At 52.6% G+C, this 19,283-nt stretch overlaps 1 protein-coding gene across 8 annotated transcripts in view; it reads left to right on the top strand.

Moving 5' to 3' along the window:
* PALD1 (phosphatase domain containing paladin 1) overlaps positions 1–9,419 on the top strand; it is a 100,481-nt gene extending 91,062 nt beyond the window's left edge. For all 8 annotated transcript variants that reach the window (XM_078345647.1, XM_054242951.2, XM_035268091.3 and 5 more), the window contains exons 19-20: positions 5,424–5,579; positions 7,583–9,419. In XM_078345647.1, the coding sequence (XP_078201773.1) occupies positions 5,424–5,579; positions 7,583–7,735 (309 nt within the window). In that variant the 3' untranslated portion in view covers positions 7,736–9,419. The remainder of the gene's footprint in view (positions 1–5,423; positions 5,580–7,582) is intronic.
* Positions 9,420–19,283: the final 9,864 nt, after the last annotated feature.

Below are 19,283 nucleotides of genomic sequence, written 5' to 3'. Positions count from 1 at the left end.
TTGCAGTGAGCTAAGTTGCATTTTTCTATCAGCCGAGGGTCTGGTGAGAGCTGAGTGCTGGAAGATTGTGTTTGCGCAGCAGGGCCATGTCCTGGACAATGAAGAAAGGCAGACTTGGAGCTTATCTGCTTCCTCCCTTTGCTTTCCCCCATTCCCACCAGCCTGACCCCTTTCCCTAATTAGGACTCCACAGTTAGGAGGTGCCGATGGGGTGGTATGGGCTTGCAGTTTTAAATAAGTAGGGTGGTTAGGCAGAGACTCCATGAGAAGGTGGGGTTGAACACAGACCCGAAGGAGGAGCCTGGCATGGCGGGAGGAGCAGCCCAGGCAGAGGATGTGGCCTGCGCACAGTCCCCAAGGTGCGAGCTGCCGGTGTTCGAAGAGCAGAGTAAGGGAACGAGAGGCAGGAGAGGAGGTCAGAGGTTCTGGGGACAGGCAGACTGTAGGGCCTTTTCTAGGATTGCTGGGACTTAGGCTTCTACTCTGAGTGTGAAGGAAGAAATTGCAGGGTTTGGGCAGAGCCACCCGCTTCGTGTTTGAAGACTCACTTAGGTGCTATGTTGAGAATAGACAGCAGCGGATGGGAGAGGTGGCAGGGGCCAGCCAGGGGCTGTTGCTGACTTGAAGGTGTCTCTCTGACCAGGGTGGTGAGAGGCAGTCAGCCTCTGGAAGTGTTTTGAAGTGGCGCTGGTGGGGTTTCCTGATTGATGGGCCATGGGGTTGAGAAGGGCGAAGTGAAGGTGGAGTCCTGGGTTCTGGTCTGTGCACCTGGGAGGATGGAGTTGCCATTGAGCTGGTCAGGCTTGTGGGTGCAGCAGGTTTGGGGTACACTCGGGAGGTTAGTTGGGACATGCTTTGTGGGTTTGGGCTGCCTGACCCATATCCACGAGGAGCGCTTGAGCTGCTGGCACATCCCAGTCTGCAGTCCCCACTCAGTGTCTGTCTAGGATCCGGATTCTAGATGATACTAGAAGCCATGAGCCAGGGCAGGAGGGCCTGGGGAGGAGTGCTCAGTGACCCACTGAGTGCCTGCTGCACACCAAGTTCTATGCACACCCCCAGGGTGGCAGGGAGAAGGGGGAGGTGTACCTGATTATGGGCTGGTGCCCGCCCCTGGGTTTGTGGTTGTTTTGAGACAGCCCCTGCCTTGATGAAGCAATTGGAATCTGTCAAGATGGAATTTGGTGCAAAGTTTAATTGAAAGGTTCAGCTTGAGGGCAGAGGAAGCTGAGAAGGGCAGGGCTATTGGGGTGGAGGGCTGGGAGCCGGCTTCACTTTGGGAGAGTGGGGAGCTTGTCATAGGCCTGGAGGGAGCCCAGCCAGGCAGGAGGAACCGCGTGGGTGAAGGTACAGAGCCAAGAGTGAGCAGGGAGTGGTGGGGCTTGACTGTGGCCAAGGGGGCATGGGCGGTAGGAAGAACTGGGGTCTTGGGGTTCATCTCCCAGCTCAGAACTCTATGGGTTTGGGCAGAATGCCTACTGTTTGAAGGGTTAACTAAGCATGTGCCAAAAAAACAAAAAAAATCCCTTGCTGAGCCTCATCTGCAAAATGGGATGTTCACATCTCCTTTTTGGGGCCGTGAGGAGAGTGCGTTAGGGTCTCATCTTCAGGTCAGGATGTGACGCGCTTGGCCCCCACGTGGCACTCAGTAGACTCCGACACACTCATGCTCTGCTTGTGTGGTAGCCTGGGGAGGAGGCTCCCAGCCCTGCCTCAGTGAGCCCCTCCCTGGTGGCCCGGCAAAAAGCAGAGCATCCTGGGAGACCCTGCTTTCAATGCTGGGCTGCCTCGATGCCAGGCAGGCTGGAGGTTTGAGAGGCCTGAAGGACCCAGTGCCCCGGCCACATTTCCTGGCCCTCTTCTATTTTAGGGCTTAATCCAATGAATGAGGAAGCCTTGCCCGGCTCCACCACAGCTAATGACAGTCTGGCCTGCCAGGCCATATAAAAACAACTCCACTATTTTTATCGAGAGGAGGTGGCCGACCTGTCCTCCTCCCCAGCAGTGGTGCTAACGTTTGGGGTTAAGGAAACCAGGGTCTTGATAGGAAGTGGGTGATTGTCTCAAATCATAGACCTATGAACCGGCACAATGTGCCTTCGGAAGCCTCTGGGGTGGGGGGTGGTCAGGCGTCACCTGTACACGGTGGTCTGAATTTGGAGATAATTCTACCTTTGGAGCTCAGAAAGAGCCACTCCCCGTCTCCACGCCAGAGAATCTTCCTCAGACCTAATCCTAGCCATGTCTCTTGCTGCAGACAACACCATCCCCACAGCTGTGGGAGAGGATGGTGGTCGTGTCCGTGGCACAGAGCCAGAGCTGCAGGCATTTCACACCCACTGCACGTTGCCTCCCAGCTCCTTAAGTGAAAGAAGTTTGCAGTGGCTGTTGCCCAGTGGAACTGTGGGTGATTTCCTTTCCTTTCCTTCTGAGAAAATGTTTTGAAATAAGCTGCAGGCTTTGGGATGGAGCTTGAGGAAGGATAGAAGCAGCTTAAGCAATGGGGTGGAGAGCGGCCGGTTGCATTGTGGCGCGGACCGTACAGCCTTGCAGACAGGCAGGGTCGCTTTGTATTGGCTGCGGCTTATATTTAGGTAAAATCTTTTTTGTTGTTGTTCACGCCCAGTTTCTAAACACATCCTGCCCCCAGTGGCCCCATCCCTTCTACGGCAGACATGGGCCATTCCCACCCTCAAATCCCCAGAAGCCCTCACTGGCCTCTATCTGCAGGGCCAGGCCTTGGCTTGGCTTCCATATCCACTCCGAGCCTGGCCTCTCACCTTCACCCCTCCCCTACTGCCACAAACTCCTCCCCTTCTGCCCACCCTGGGAGGGAGCACCCTGGGGACCCATCTCATTCTGGGGCCCCCTTCCTGCCGTTCATGCTCTCCCCGTCTCAGGGCTCTGTTCTGCCTCCTCTGTAGACCTCACCTATCCTGGATGTCCCCTCCTCCTTGATTCCCCCTCCCAATGATTTGTATTTCTGTCATCCCAGAATGCAGCTGCTCTGGCTACTTTGAAATGATTTCTGTCCCCTTCAGTCACAGAGGGCAGAGCCTGTGAGTAATTCATCTTTGCATCCCCAGTTTGTGGCTGGGTGATGGGCCTGGTGCAGCAGCCCCTTCCTGCTGGATGAGTGAGTGGATTGGTGAGCATTCTGTGGTGCCCAGGTGCCTTCTCATCCCTCACTTCGCTGAGAAATCCTACCTCCATAAACCTGGGGCCTGTGAGTTTAAACGGCAGAGCTAGGACCAGAAGCTAGCTCCTGGGACTCCTGTCTCCCAGGGAGCCACAGTGCTGGCTCTGGTCCCCTCGCCCCTCTCAGGCACAGCCCACTGTCTGTGTTTCACCCCTGCCCCTATCTCTAGGGCCCCAGAGCTCCTTCTAGATGGATGGGTGGGCAGGCTTTGCAAGTTACCATCTACTATGCCACCCTGGAGGCAAAGACAAAAGAGACTATGGAGGTAGCAGTGGAAGGTTGGGGACCACAGGCCCTGCTCAGGCAATTCCAGCTCTGATTTTTGGGACTGTGGGCCGTGCCACGTCGGAGGCAGCGGAGCACACCCCAGGGCTGAGGAGGAGATGCATGCAGGCTGACGTCGTGTTCCTGTTCGGAAGGGCTTCCAGCTGCAGCCCAGCTGTGAGCAGAGTCGCCATTCCCGGCTCCCAGAGGCCAGGGCTTGCTATGCCCTCCCACAGATGTTCCTGGTGCCCAAGGGATGACCCCTTGCCACGTCCTCTTCCTGGAGCAGTGAGGGCTACTGTGGGCCTGGGGGTGGGGTGAGAAGGGGGTGAGTATGAGGCAAAGTGTGCCTGCACTCTTCAAACTTCCTTTCCATAGAGTGCAGGGGAGGGTGCAGGCTGGGTGACATGTCTGTGAGGGGTGGGCAGGGTGCCCTGCAGGAGAACCAGGCTGTGCATGTCCTGGGCCTTATCCCCTGGTCTGTGGCCTGTACCCTGACCCCCACACTGTGGAGAACCTAGAATAGACCCTCTTTAAGTTCCTTTCCTCCTGAGCACAAATCTCCCATACATCTGTTAACAGGTCACTCATACCCTCAGACCTTCAATGGCTCCCCAGTGCTGAAGCCATGGTGTGCAACCCTGGCTATAGAGAGTCTCCCAGAGAGCTTCTGACAATCCCGATACCCAGGCCACGCCCTGCTGAGGTTCACGTTGGATTGTTCTGGAGGGGGCCATGCATCCGCATGTTAAAGTTCCTCACGTATCTCATTGGCAGCAAGGTTGTGAACCGCTGACCGGGGGATAAACTTTCTAGGTGACACAGGCGGCTTCCAGAATGGACTCAGCCTAGCTCCCCTCCTGTCCCTGCTCATCCTCCCTCCAGCCAGGCCAGCCCTCTCAGCCCTCACACTCCAGGCATCGGCCTCACCTCTGTGTTTCCCCCATCTGGTGCACATTCTGTGTAAATCCACCAGGCCCTCGCAGCCCAGTGATGCTCCCACACTCTCTAGGAAACCTCTTTAATTGGCTTTGCTGTCGCTCTCACCCCAGCACGTGGCCTGGGGCCATTTTCCATGAAGATGCTCAGACTTGCTTCTTAAAAGATCCATGCTCCACAATCCCCTGCACCCACACACCCTCTCCCTCTCCCAAGCCGCTTCCTCTCTTGCTGCTTCTTGGCCAGGTGGCCTCTCTCTGTTACCTGTCCCCAGCCTTGGAGAGGGTGAGGGCTGGGGGTCTGAGGGCTGTGCGTACCCCTTTCACTTTTGGAAGGCTCTTGGGGACCTGTTGGGCTCAGAGGCCAAGGTGGGGTTTCTCCCCTTCATGGATGGAGGAAGAACTCATCCACCCAGTAGGCCCAGTGCCGGAGTGGGTTAGAGGAGGTTGATGTGTGTCCATATGGCAGAGCCCCAAGAACGTAGCCTTGATGACCCCTGCCATCAGCCCCCTCACAAGGACACTGGTCAGAGCCCTCTTATCCTCCCTGAGGGAGCCCTGAGGGCCTGCAGAGAGAGGAGTGAAGCCTTTCCTCTGGTCCTTGGAGGATTGGGTGTTGGTAGGAGGTGGCAGTAAGGGTCCTTCCACCCTGGGCATCGGTCCTGGGCATGAGGTCCTGCAGGAGGGCCTCAGTGCACCTCGGGCACCATGGAGGGTATCTGCAATGAACTCTCCTGCTGTCCTCGTTCACCCCAGAATGGGACAGCAGTTGTGATTCCGTGGCAAGGAGAGGGTGGCTCAGGGAGGCCAGGAGGCCTGCTGTGCCTCTCAGGTAGAAGTGGGCTCCTGACCCACGGCCCCGGCATGCTCCATTGCTTGTCCTGTAACCCAGCTGGGGGCAATGCCCTCAGCTCTGAGACTGGGTCACCCTGCCCTGGCACTCAGGGCAGCAGGGTGGGATGTTTGTTTGTTGGGAGGCACGGATCCCCCCACACCTGACCCCACCCTGTTCCATCCTTCAGGCGAAGGCAGCTAAAGAGGCACAGGAAATGCGGAGGCTGCAGCTGCGGAGCCTGCAGTACCTGGAGCGCTATGTCTGCCTGATTCTCTTCAACGCATACCTCCACCTGGAGAAGGCCTGCTCCTGGCAGAGGCCCTTCAGCACCTGGATGCGGGAGGTAAGGGGAGGCTGAGGCTGAGAGGAGACAGGGCAATGGCTCCCGCAGCTGGAGCTGCGTTACAGCCACGCAGGGCCTGTGCATGGCCTTTGGGGATGTCATGGCAGGCAGGAAGAGCCCTCATCCTCCATTCTGCCGGAGGCTTCCATTTGGCCAAGAGTTTGTCTAATCTGACTTTGGGTCCCCAACAGCTGGTCTGCGCCTGGCAGGCAGTTATTGAGTTTGATGAATGAACGAACGAATGAGGAGGTGGGAGGGGATGGAGTGGTGGGGGATGGAGCAGGGCAGCCTCTGGGGCTGGGACCTTGTAGCATGCATCACTATAGCCACCCAAGCGTGGATGATGGCTCTGGGCCCACCTGGGCACTTCATGCCCTTAGTTGTGGTCCACCCTCACCTGTGCTATGTGAGGGGCTAGGATGAGGCCGTGGTGGCCATGCCCTTTTCTCCCTCCAGCCATGATCTTGAACCAGTGAGCGAAGCCCTCCGCAGCTGCTGGCCTCAGCACTAACATGGAGGTGATGTGGATGCTATTGGTGCCAGCCCTGAAGGCTTCGATGGGGACTCTGGGGAGACATGCAGGGCCATCTGCTGGAGCCTGTGCTGGGCAGGTCTAGCACAGTGTGATTGTTGCTCTCCCATTTTACAGAGGTGGAGACTGAGCACACAGAGGGTGGGTGACTTGTTCAAGCTTGGCATGAGAGCTAAGACACCAGCCTTGCTGTCTGCCCTCCTGGCTTTTCTTCTGCTCAGCTGTTTTAGAGGCAGAGCTGCCACCTCGGCACCTTAGGTCAGAAGAGAGGCCTTCTTCCGTCTTTGGCAAAGCAGCCTATAATTACTCCCCTGCCAGGAAGCTGGCTCCTCCAGACCTTACCAGCAGGTCCTGGCAGTTCTAATCTGGACTGGAGGCTGGAATTAACTCCTGGGAAGTGGGTGGGCTGAGAGCAGGGGCCAGTGACCCGGCCGGAGTGGACACAGGAAGGGTATGGGGGCTGAGGCAGGTGTGAGGTGGATGCAGAGCTGTGAAGGAGCGGAGGCAGAGTAGGGCTGCCGAGGGCAGGCTTTGAGGGTGGCCTCGGACATCACGTGGGTAGGCATTTGAAATGCATGTGGTGCATGTGATGCGTGTTGAGTCAGGAGGCCTGGTGGGGTCACACCAAGGCCATGTCGGGGCCACCCTCTTGAGCAGGCCTGGGCTCAGCTTCCTCTTGGAGCCCCTGGAGAGGGGTAGAGGTGGAAGGGGACGAAGGCACTTCCTGCTTGTGTTCTGCTTGGAGAGTGGAAGTTGGGGGGAGCCCGGGGCTGGGAGGAAGCTTGATTCCCTCCCCAGCTGAACCCCCTGTTGGGGACATCAAGGAAGAAGGGCTGCTGGTCTAGGCAAAGTGTGGGTTCCAGCCTCAGGGGACCTCAGCCCCTCTCTCCTGTGGGTGAGTGGTGGGTGGCCCCAGAGCCAGAGAGGGATGGACCCATCCCTTTGTTCTAAGAGGAGGTTGCACCCCCTGCCCCATGCCCAGGATGGTGGAGAGACAAGGTGCCTCGTTGTAGGATGGTTTGAGTCTGGCACCAGGGTTTGGACTGCCGGGCAGCAGGGCTGAGTGTCCAGGGGGGCCCCATTCAGCCCACCTGGGGCAGAGGCCATAGCCTTGCCTGGCCCTGCGTCCATGCCCTCCTCCAGCCCTCCCTGCAGGCCCCACTCCTGGGCGTCCACACGGGAGCATCAAGCCTCACAGGGCCCAGCGTGTGCCTGGCCTCCCTCGCTGCCCTCTGCGTGGAACACTCACTGTCTGACTGGTGCTTTCTGCACATGTGGAGCCCTCCTTTAGGCTGTCCTTTGAGGTGGAACCTTTTCCTTGTGAGGAAACTGAGGCTCAGAGAAGTTAACAGAAGTCAAAAGTGCAAACTCGTTCAGGTCACCAAGTTCACGGGCCACAGACTCAGCTTCAGAAGTCAGTGGCGTGAGTGGCTTCCCTGATACACTGCCCCTGCCTCTGCTCTCCTCCCAGGTGGCATCGAAGGCTGGCATCTACGAGATCCTCAACCAGCTGGGCTTCCCCGAGCTGGAGAGCGGGGAGGACCAGCCCTTCTCCAGGCTGCGCTACAGGTGGCAGGAGCAGAGCTGCAGCCTTGAGCCCTCCGCCCCTGAGGACTTGCTGTAGGGGGCCTTACTCCCTGTCCCCCACCCGCAGGGCCCCATGCAGGCCTGGGGTGTCTGAGGTGCTCTTGGCTGGGAGTGGTCCCAGGGGGTGCTGGCCTTGAGGAAATGATTCCTCTGCTTCCTGGAGAGACTGGGTGGAGTTGGGAACATTTTTGAAAAGAGATTTTTATAGGACAAGGAGACAGCACAGTCATCCCTCGAAAACCACGGAGGTGTGGCTGGCCTCCACGGAGGCTCCGCTGTGTGCACCTTGCAGAGAGGCTGGTGTTCAGCCTCTAAGGAGCTCACTCCCACAGTTGCCAAACACTGTGGATCTCTCTGTCCTCTTCTCCCTGCTCTCAGATTGGCCTGGCAGCCCCTGGCACAGAGCATACCTGGTCACTGGTAGCTCCCCATGTCCTTATTCCTGCTGCTCTGCTGTTGCTGCTTCCCTTCTTGCTGCCCGAGCACTGCCCTCAGGCCTCTGGCAGCCTGAGGGTGGAGGGGACAGTGTTCTGGATGGATCTATTATGTGGAAGGGAGCTTCACTCAGTTTTCTGGACTCTCATGTCCCTGTCTCCAACTTAGGAGACTTCAGGAAGCACAACCTACCTGGCCTGGTGGGGCTGGCAGGAGGATGGCGGTTTCTCAAGGAGTTGGAAGCCTCAGGGAGCCCCTCTCAGGAGGAGGAAAGAGCTTCCAGAAGGCAGACGCAGCACAGTGAAAGAGGCCCGCTCCACTTGCCTGGGAACCTGGGCAGGAGGCACAGAGGAAGCCAAGGCCTGGAGCTGCAGGACCCAGAGCACTTCTCCCTGTCCTGGCAGCCCAGGATGGCCTGGTGCCCCCACCTGCCACAGCAGGAGTCCTAAGAAGTGCTGGCCAAGGGCGGTTGCTGGGGTGGTCCTCATGGACAGTGAGGTGGGCAAGGGTACACTGAGGGTGGGGGAGGGAATTACCTGGGCTCCAGGCCGTCCTTACTGAGCATCTTTGAGCTGCCTCCCAGTGGGCGCAGAAAAGGCCAGACCCTGCTGAGTTAGAGGCCCCTGGGATCCACTCTGTCCACACAGCAGGAAGGCTTCTGGGCATGGGCAGCAGAGAAGTGCCGTGTTTGAGTTGAGCCTTGCAGCTCTTCCAGCTGGGGACTGGCGCTTGCTGAAACCCAGGAGCTGAGCAGTGAGGAGGCTGTCCACCTTGCCTGGCTCACTGGGACCAGGAAAGCCTGTCTTTAGTTAGGCTCATGCACTTCTGTGGGGAAAGAAACAAACAAAAAGAATGTGTCATTGTCATGATATTTGAGAAGGGGAGGAGGCCGAAGCTGTTCACATTTACCCACTATTGGAAAATATTTGACCCCCTTGGCTGAATTCTTTTGCAGAACTACTGTATGTCTGTTCACTACCTTTTCAGGTTTATTGTTTTGATTTTTGCATGAATTAAAATGTTTTAATTTCTTTGCAGACAAGGTCTAGATACAGAGTCAGAGATGGGATTGAATGGGGGGGGATTCTTTGTGTTCTTATGGTTGGCTCTGACTTTCAGCTGTGCTGGGACCACTGGCAGGTCATGTCATCTCTCTGCCTCAGTTTCCCCATCTGTAAAATGGGAGACTAATACTTGCCTACCTACCTCACAGAGGTGTTGTGAGGATTAATTTGTGATTTTTTTTTGTACAGAGCTTTTAAGCATTAAAAACAGCTAACTGTGAGTACACCTGGCTACTAATTCATCTTCATTGTCAGACAGACATTGTAGAACTGGTATGACAGGCTGGGGTCCCCGCCCCTTCAGAATAAGGTTGGGCCGGCAGAGTGAGTTGAGAGCACCTGTTCTCGGTACTTCCAGCTCTAGAGCAGGTGGGTTTTTGCAGACACGCATCCCCAGTTGTGCCACACGCTCTTATACTGGATGCCTGGAGCTGTCAGGCTGAGCTCCTCGTTGAAGAAAGCAACAGAACCAGCAAATTCTCACTAACGTATGAAGGACTGATGCATCCAGGGAAACGGTATAGAGCAAACTGGAATTGGGGGCCTGCGAGGGAGGGTGGATCTCAGCCTCCACTGTCTCCCCAGACCCTGTGGGCCCCACCTGACTCCTTTGGGCCCTGGTTGACTGAGCACACCCCATCCCTGGTTGAGATGCTGGCATTTAAAGAGGCAGTGGGGAGGGTGGGGTAGAGAGAACACTGACTCCAGGCCTCTCCCCCAGTGCTCGCAGGGTTAGGGGAACAAGGTTGTTGTTCTGAGGTCAGCTGGGTGGGCGGAATGGAACCCAGAGCCCCCACTTCCCCTAGGGTTGGTGTTCTCCCCAGACTAGGAGAGAAAGCCCCCGGGGGTTCTTTCCCAGCCCAGCAGGGTATGGAAGTTTTCTTCTCTAGGTGCAAGAATGCACTGCGTGGCTTCTGGACATGTGTGTGGAGCTGTATACACCAGGGTGGGGGTGACTCTGCAGTTCTCTCCCTGGGATTGGGGAGGGGCTGGGGGGGAAACAGGAGTGAATGGGTGTGCCTGTGTGTGTCCTCAAATTTCCCTGGGCCTGCTCTAGCCTGTGGGGGGGTGCCTAGCAATGACACGAATGGCACTGTAGCTCCTGCTGGTCAGCAGCGTCTGAGCCCTCCTGTTAAATGAGTGAACCCAGCACAGCAAAGGAGTCATCAGCAGAGTTAGGGAGCTGCCAGATAGGAGACGGCATTCACAAACCGTCCATCTGATAAGGGGTTAATGTCCCAAATCCATAGGAAACCCAAATAATGCAATAGTAAAAAAAAGCAAGTACCTCAAAAGAATGCACACAAGTGACCCACAGTATATGAAAGAAATGCTCAATATCACTAATCACCAGGGAAATGCAGACGGAAACCACCTCACACCCATTAGGATGGCTATAGGAAGACAGAAGAGAAAACCCTTGCACTCTGTTGGTGATATTGTTGGTTAGTACACATGCTTTGGAAAACATTGTGGGGATTTTTCAGGAAACCAAAAGTAGGACTACACATGATCCAGCCATCCCTACTCCTGGGTATGCATGCAAAGGAAAGGGAATCCTTGTGTCGGAGAGGTGTCTGCACCCCATGCAGCATTATTCACAGTAGCCAAGACGGGGAACCAGTGTGTCCATCAGTGGATGAATGGAAAAATAAAATGTGGTCTGTGTATACAATGGGATACTATTCAGCCTTTAAAAAGGAAATCCTGGCCAGGCGTGGTGGCTCATGGCTATAATCCCAGCATTTTGGGAGGCTGAGGTGAGTGGATCACTTGAGGCCAGGAGTTTGAGACCAGCCTGGAAAACATGGTGAAACCCTGTCTCTACTAAAAATACAAAAATTAGCTGGGCATGGTGGTACGTGCCTGTAGTCCCAGCTACTCGGGAGGCTGAGGCAGGAGAATTGCTTGAACCCAGGAGGCGGAGGTTGTGGTGAGCCGAGATCTTACCATTGCACTCCAGTCTGGGTAACAACAGCGAAACTCCGTCTCAGAAGAAAAAAAAAAAAAAAAGAGTTATACACATGCAACTTTTAGGACAGTGCCTGACAATGCCTATGGGCACACAGTCAGTTTTAGCTGACTTAGCCCAGTCTTTCCCTCCAAGCTCTGTGGGTGCTCAGAACGAGTCCCCCATTGATGTACACGTATGGTCACTGTCATGTGGCATCCTCACTGCTTCCAGGACTTTGGACATCCCTCACCCCACCCCCGCCGCCATTTCAAGTGTCCAGACTGTGCGGTGTCAGGCGGGATGAGACCCTGAGTCTGTGCCTACTTTCAACCAAGGATCTGCCGCGGTCCCTGGTTGAGCCTCCACCCTGTCTTCCCTGCTGCCCTGGTGGAGACCCTGTACCCTAGAGCAGCCTTGATATGCCTGGCTCCCACTCCCTTAAGATGTGTTCTTTCTTGAGAGCTCCTCAGTCTATTAGGGTTCCTGTCACACCGGTTTGCCCAGACTAGGCAGGCCTCAGCTGGGTCCACCCGGGATGCATACCCCTGAGCATGGTGATGAGTGCCCTTAGTGTTCTGTGTATAAGGGGACACATGCAGGGGGGAGGTCCGTGCATATGGGCAGTGGGTAGTGATGCAGCAGATCATGGCAAAGTTAGGCGTCTACATAGACCAGGCATGCCAGGCACCAGGGAGCTGTGGACAGGGACAGCCTGTCTGCCAGGAGCTTGTGGCATTGCAGGGACGAGAGAGAATGAACAAGTCATTTCTGCCAGGTATTGTGAGAACTAGGCTGGGGCAGGGTTTGGAGGACAGTGGTGGTGTGATAGGTCAGAACCAGCCAGGACCTCACTTCCATTGCTCTCTTCTGGAGTTTCTAGAACGAGGAACCAGTGATGTTGTGGACCCAGGGGGAGCCAGGGGGCCTGTGGTGTCTGGGGTGGGACCATGTAGCACTGATGGTCTGAGCTCTTCTCAATCTCCGTGCCCTCCCTCCCGTCCTTTAGCCAGGCTTCAGATCTGGCCAGGCCCTGAGAAAGGGGCCCATCCGCAAAGGGCCCTTGCTTTCTCTGCTTGTCACAAGAACTGGTTTTGGATGAGCAGGAAGAATGAAGCCGCCCACTGGCCATCGCCTGCCTGGTCCTTTCCTGTGGTGTTCAGTACAGAAACCGCAAACTTTATCTGCAGAATTGGCACACATGTATTGTAACTGGTTTTGTCTTACAAAAAGCTGTTCATCTTTTATTCACACAAGTACAGCGTAACCATCCACTAGTTGTGAAAATTCAACCAGTATCATTATCCCTCTCCCTGTTCTCACTCCCACTCCCTGGGTTCTGGTTTTCAAAGGTATCGTTGTGACCCATGCAGCCCTGTGGGTGGCTGGGCATTTCTCTTCTCTGTGCTGTCCCTGGCAGTGTAGCATTCCCCCGTCTGCTTCTCTGACCACTTAATACTGTGTGCTACACACACACCCCTTTCTGCTCAGCCAGCAAGAGTGGTTTCCCTATCCACCCACACAGTGCAGGAATTCAAAAGAGCTTGGGTAAATCACACTGCCTCTCTGAGACGCAATGTCCTCAACTGTAAGTGGGATTAAAATGCTTATTTTGGGCAGGGTGTGATCACTCATGCCTGTAATCCCAGCACTTTGGGAGGCTGAGGCTGGTGGATCACCTGAGGTCAGGAGTTCAAGACCAGCATGGACAACATGGTGAAACCCTGTCTTTACTAAAAATACAAAAATTAGCCAGGCATGGTGGGTGCCTGTAATCGCAGCTACTTGGGAGGTTGAGGCAGGAGAATCACTTGAACCCAGGAGGCAGAGGTTGCAGTGAGCTGAGATTACACCACTGCACTCCAGCCTGGGTGACAGAGTGAGACAAAAAAAAAGAAAAAAGAAATGCTTATTTTGTAGGGTAAGTGGAAGGATCAGATTAATGGCTGTGAAGTTTCTGGGCCTTACACACAGCAGGCACTCACTGCAGAAATTGTCTTGTTTTCCATAGTTATTAGGAATCCTGGAGCTAATTGTCTTGGTTTCTATAGGGCACGTTATTAGGAGTTCCTCAAACGGACTCCAGTATTTGAGTTAGTGGTGTGAAGTGACATTACTCATGAGTGATGGCAGGGACTCGGGGCAGAGGGCACCGCTGGCTCTCAGAATGCAGCACCTCAGCTCATGTGTCCTCTGGCACTAGAGAAGCCAGTAAGGGCCGAAGGCATTTCTTAGTATTTTTGCGGGGAGCCATGCAGACTTCTCTAATGTTGAGAGCAGAGGTGGAGTTGGTGGGCCAGGGAGAGTCCTTGGGAAGGACTAACTTGGTGGTTTCCCAGAGGAAGCCAACAGCGGGAGAACTCTTGGTGCATTGGCCCTGGGAGAGTGTAGCAGTTTCCATAAATGTGTTGCAGTTGGGTTAGGGCAGACAGCTTGGCTTCCAGAAAACCTGCCTCCTTAGCATTGCCCAGGACAGAGCAGGTTTGGGACAGGAAGCTTCAGAGTGACTTGCTGGGACCTTAGCCAGTCACTGCCTTCTCTGGGCAGCTTCCCTTTCTTTGCAATAGCAGACTGATCCTTGCCCATCTTGCCTCTAGGCAGCCTGAGGAGAAAGGAGAAAAAGCAGTTCTTGGCCTAAAGGAGGGCAGGGCAGGGCAGATGCCAGGGTCTGTTGGACACTGACTGCTGAGCCCTGTGCTAAGTTCTTTACACACACAATTGAAAATGAGGGCCAATTCCATCAGGTCTGCCTGCCCTGCTTGCTTTGGGTTGCTTTTTAAACTCCCCCTCTCAAGTTTTTTCTGTGAAGCTGAAGGCCGTGGTAGCTGAAGGCCTCATCGCTGAACACTGGAACTCAGCCTGCACTGGCTACTTTATAGGTAACTTTCATAGGTCACCGTGGTAATGGTCACTTCAGTTGTTTTTCAGAAATTTGGCCAGCTCCTGTCCAGTTCAGACTAGCTGAGACCCCTGTCCTTCACCCCGGACTGCCCCAGTGCTCAAGGGGTGGCCTTTTGATGTCAGAGAGCTGACAACCCCACCCTCAGATCTGCAAATGCTCCCATTTTCGGCACATGCGCCCTATGAAGTGCCGTGAAGCCTGACTACCCTTGCTCGGGGGAACCTGTTGCTTCATTTTTCCCACTGCCAATCACCTTTCCCCATGATTTAGATCATCCCAGTTCCCTTACCTGTAAAGATCCTTCAGTCTTGTCCTCCGGGTTGGGTGGGGGTGGTTTTGAGAGCTGTTTTCCTGTTCCTTGTGTATTGCCCTTGCAAGTCAATCTTATCTCTTTCGCAAAACCCATGTCACCATGATTTATTCACTGTGCAGAGGCAGAATGAACCTGGACCTGGCCAATCTCACTTATGGTTAGGAGTGAGTCAGGGATTGTGGCATTTACAGATGAGAACACAAAGGCTCGAATAGAAGATGGAAGATAAAAACCAAAGAAGCAAAGCACATAAAAATCGTGTCGTCTTGAAGCTGGACAAAACCATGTTTAACATCTTATTCTGTTTTTCTACAGGTTTACTTTGTGAATATACACATGATGTACATGCCACGTCTTCTATTTGAATATGCAAGATATCCGTGGGTGCTTATAAAATTAGGTCCAGAACGTTGCATTATCTTGTTTCTTTAGTTGCATGTTAACAACAGCATTCTTCTCTGCCTGTAGCCTTTGAAATGGTTCAATGGCTGTATTTCATCATACTTAATAACTTTTTATAATTTAATTCCTTTAGGGCATTTAGGTTACATTGTTGTTTACACTTCGTTTTTTTCGCATTTGAGGTAAAATTTACCTGCCCAAAATGCACAATCTTAAGTGTCCCATTTGAAGAGTTTTTTTTTTTTTGAGTCAGAGTCTCGCTCTGTTACCTGGGCTGGAGTGCAGTAGTAGAGTCTCAGCTCACTGCACTCTCCTGGGTTCAAGTGATTCTCCTGCCTCAGCCTCCAAATAGCTGAAACTACAGGCGCCCGCCACATGCCTGGCTAATTTTTGTATTTTTAGTAGAGGTAGGATTTTATCATGTTGGCCAGGCTGGTCTCGAACTCCTGATCTCAAGTGATCCACCCAGCTTGGCCTCCCAAAGTGCTGGGATTACAGGCGTGTCCCACCGGACTGGGCCCATTTGATGAGTTTTTGCAAATGCATACACCTCTGCAATTCAAACCTCTAGCAAGATATATAGACTTGCATTGGGGTTTTTAATGTTAAAACTTATAACAATACTTCAGATAATGTCACAAATCTTTGTGCAGGTAATAATTATACCCCTTTGGGTGACATGTTACAGAAAACAGCCCCAGCTAACTTAAGCAAAGAGGGAGAGTGTAACAAATATGATCAGTAGAGGGACCCTGGCAGGAATGCAGCAGGGACTGGGACTAGGAGACAGCCTGGGGAGTCCTGGAAGCTCCCTCTGTGTCCTCCATGGGGGTGCACAGCTCACTTCTCCTCTCAGGACAGCCTGCTGCAGAGAGAACAGTTGGGCCACCTTCCAGCAACTGCACCCCTGGATCCAACACTGTGTCAAGGTTCTGCCCCCAGTCCAGCACACTCCAGCCACAGGCTGCTGACTGAGCAGGGCAGGGCTATAGAGCCGGCTGTGTCTGCCCCTCCGTCCTGCAGCCTGGCTGGGAGCCTCCCCATTGGTCTGACCAAGCGTTGCCCAGAGCTACCCTGCAGTGTCAGGCTTGTTGTGTCTGAGGAGGGCGGACGAGGTTCATGCACATTTGGAAACGATAGCTTTATTTCTCATAAAGGATTGCAGCCTGCAGGGTGTCCATTCTGACAGACTGGGAAACCTAGCCTCTGGCCAGAAGCCAGAAACAGACACTTCGAGGGTGGAGAGAATAAGACAGGGATTTATGCTGAACAGGTTGTCCAGAATACATATTCAACAAGTTATAGGAGGAGCAATGGATATTTACAAAGGGGCGCAAGGGCATTTGTAGTAGGTAATGTGTATGTAACACGTGTCCCAGGTTCACTTTGGGGTGGAGACTTACCATGTAAATGTATTACAGTTAGGCCCTCTATAGTAAAAAGTGAAGCAGAGGACATGAAGGCCCTCTGTGTGCAGCTTCTGTAGACAGGCCAGAACCACTCTGGCCAGTGGCTTTTATTTTTTTAATCAGGAAGGAGTGCTGAGCAGTTTCTGTGACAAGCTGCGAAAAGGTAGCAGGTGGTGTTAGGCAGTGGGTTGGTGTCAGTGTGAGGCACTGGTTTCTGTGTAACCCTTGGGGAGGAAAGCCTAATTGGGAGGGGTGCATACTGAAGCCTGTCCAACCTCCTGTTCTGTCATGGCTGGGAACTCCATTTTTAAGATTTCTCTAGGGGTTCCCTATGCCAAGAGTTGGTCCATTTGGTCAGTTGAGGGGCTTAGGATTTTATTTTGTTTTTCTGACTCTTGTTCCCTTGTCTCTTTTTGTGGGTGTTAGACCCACACTGTGGTCTGAAGGCCCTTCCTGCCGCCTCTGCTTCCTCCTTTGTTCTTCACAGGTGTTTCCCCAAATAGCTTTCCTACACAGCCAATCCCGTCTTGGTGCTGTGGCTCTGAAGACCCGAACAAGCCACCCCCCGTCTTGTCTCATCCTCTGTGGGCACCTGGCTTTGTCTGTAAAGGCACTGCTATGGCACTGCTTGGTGAAAATGACCACGCTGCTTTCCGGCTTCACATGGTACAGTTCCAGCAGACTAAGAGCTGGCTCTTGCTGTGCCCTGTGCTGCCATCTCAAGAGAGGGGGCTGGCCCTGTCCACGATGGTGGCCATGGGTCAGGGAACTGTTGCTCAGCCTTCCCTGTGGATGGAGGAGGCTGTAGCCATCTGGGTTGGTGCCACCAAATCTGTGGATGGAAGTGCAAACCTCTGCTTATCTCCTAAATAAAGGGAAGCTTCATTTTGAAGGCTTTCCATATGCGCCTCCAGTTTGTCCTTCAGAAATGCCCTGTTTCAGAGTCTCAGGTAGCAGTGAGTGGGCATGCTCTTTCCTGGCCTTTGCTAGCACTGCCCACAGTTGTATGACTCAGAATGAAATCTCATATTTGTTCAACTTTACATTTCTTTTTAACTAATAATAAAGTTGGATTTTTTCATGTGTATGGCCATTTATTTTTTTCTTTTATGAATTCTTTATGTCCTTTGCTGACTTTTTTCTATTGCCTGCCTACCTGCCTGCCTTCCTTCTTCCCTCCCTCCCTCCCTCCTTCCTTTCTTCCTTCCATTCTTTCTCCCTTTCTCTCTCCTTCTTTCTTTTTTCTCTCTCTCCATCCCTTTCTGTCTCTTTCTTTTTCTTTTTTCTTTCTTCTTTCTCTTTCTCCCTTTATCCCTCCCTTCCTCCCTTCCTTCCTTCCTTCCTTCCTTCCTTCTCCCTTTCTCTCTCTCTCTTTTTCTTTTTTAAATTCTGTGCTGCTACTGGGACAGAATATTACTTGGTCACCCAGGATAGAGTGCAGTGGTACAATCATAACTCACTGCAGCCTCGACCTCCTAGGCTCAAGTGATCCTCCCACCTCAGCCTTTAGGATAGCTGGGACTACAGGCACATGCCATCATGCCCAGCTAAATTTTGAATTTTTTTTTTTTTTTTTAGAGATGGGGTCTCACTATGTTGGCCAGGCTGGTCTCAAACTCCTGGGCTTAAGCAGTCTTCCCACCTCAGTCTTCCAAAGTGTTGGGATTACAGGGTCAGCTACCACACTTGACCCCTTTCATATCGATTTGTTAAGATGGTAACTTTGTCATACATGTTGCATTTTTTTTTTTTTAAGCTTTAAAATCTCATTAGCTACACATGCTCTCTTAGAGTCTGTCCTCTCCGTTACTGTGTGTCTCAGTCTGTGCTGGAGCTGACCTAGTTCCAGATTAATAGCCTTTACTTATTCTACAATGTACTTTACTAGATTACTCACTTTGTCAAGCATTGTATCTGGTTTCTTTTACACTCGTCATCTCGTTCAACCCTCTAACAATAATACCACAAGGTGTTATTTTATAGCTAGAGGCACCTTTGTCTGATGCCAACCCCTTGCTCATTTCAGGGCTGGATGTGGGAATCCTCTGTCATTTTTGATGACAGGTTGGGGGAAGAGAAAGGTGGATCCTGGAAGCATGCCCAGGCTGAGGTGACTGGGGGAGGGGACTGAGGGGAAAGCATGATGACTTTGAAAGCCCTCCCTCAAATTCTTGTGGTTCTCTGACTTGATGTTATTTAAACCCCTGTGCGCTTTCAAGAGGTTCCCCTCAACAGCCGCAAGAATGGCAAATGGCCTGTGTCCTGTGAGTCACACTGGTAGATTACCTGTGACATGGGCCTTCTGAGTTTCACTTTGCACCCCCTCTTGGCTATTCTTTCCTTCTCCCACATCTGCCCACCTCACCGTCAGCAAACCCGCACAGTGTCTTTGCCCTTCAAAAGTAATATTCATTCTTTGAACTAAATGATGCCATCTAAGCTGAATGAAACACTCATAGCCTTTCACAGTTTATGAAACTATCCATTTCCCCATTCCCACCTTAACGTTGGAGGTCACCAGTCCTTTTCATTTTTGCCAATCTGATAAGAGAAAAAGTCTTATTTTACTTTCCAGGTTAGTAATGAAGTTGGAACATCCTTTTATATGTTTATTGGGCATTTGAATTTACTCTCTTATGTATGTGCCCGTTTTTCTACTAGGTTGTCTTTTTTTAATTAACAGACATAAAATTTTAATAGAATTTGTTTTGTGGATAGGTGGGTAGACAGTTCTTTCTCCCAGTTTGCCTCTGATCTTGTAACGTTTTTAGTGTATTTTGTCATAGAGAAGTTGTCAAATGTATATAAATTGTATTTTGTGCCTTGTGTAAACAGGCCTTCCCTATCCAAGGTTGTAGCTCTCTTTCCTGTTTTCTTTGAATATTTCCACAGTGTTGTCTTTTATGTTTAATGCTTTAATTCATCTGAAATAAATTTTTGTGAATGACCCGAGATAGCAAATTTTTTTTTCCAAATGGATATCCAGTTGGCCCATGTTTTTTATTATTTGTTATTTTAGAAGTGGGATCTTGCTATGTTGCTCAGTCTGGTGCCGACCTCTTGGCCTCAAGTAGTCCTCCCTCCTCAGCCTCCCAAGTAGCTGAGACCA

This window comes from Callithrix jacchus, chromosome 12 (genome assembly GCF_049354715.1).
Source record: "Callithrix jacchus isolate 240 chromosome 12, calJac240_pri, whole genome shotgun sequence".
Classification (NCBI taxonomy): domain Eukaryota; kingdom Metazoa; phylum Chordata; class Mammalia; order Primates; family Cebidae; genus Callithrix; species Callithrix jacchus.
Note: the sequence above shows the minus strand (reverse complement) of the source record. Positions and strands in the feature narration are given on the sequence as shown.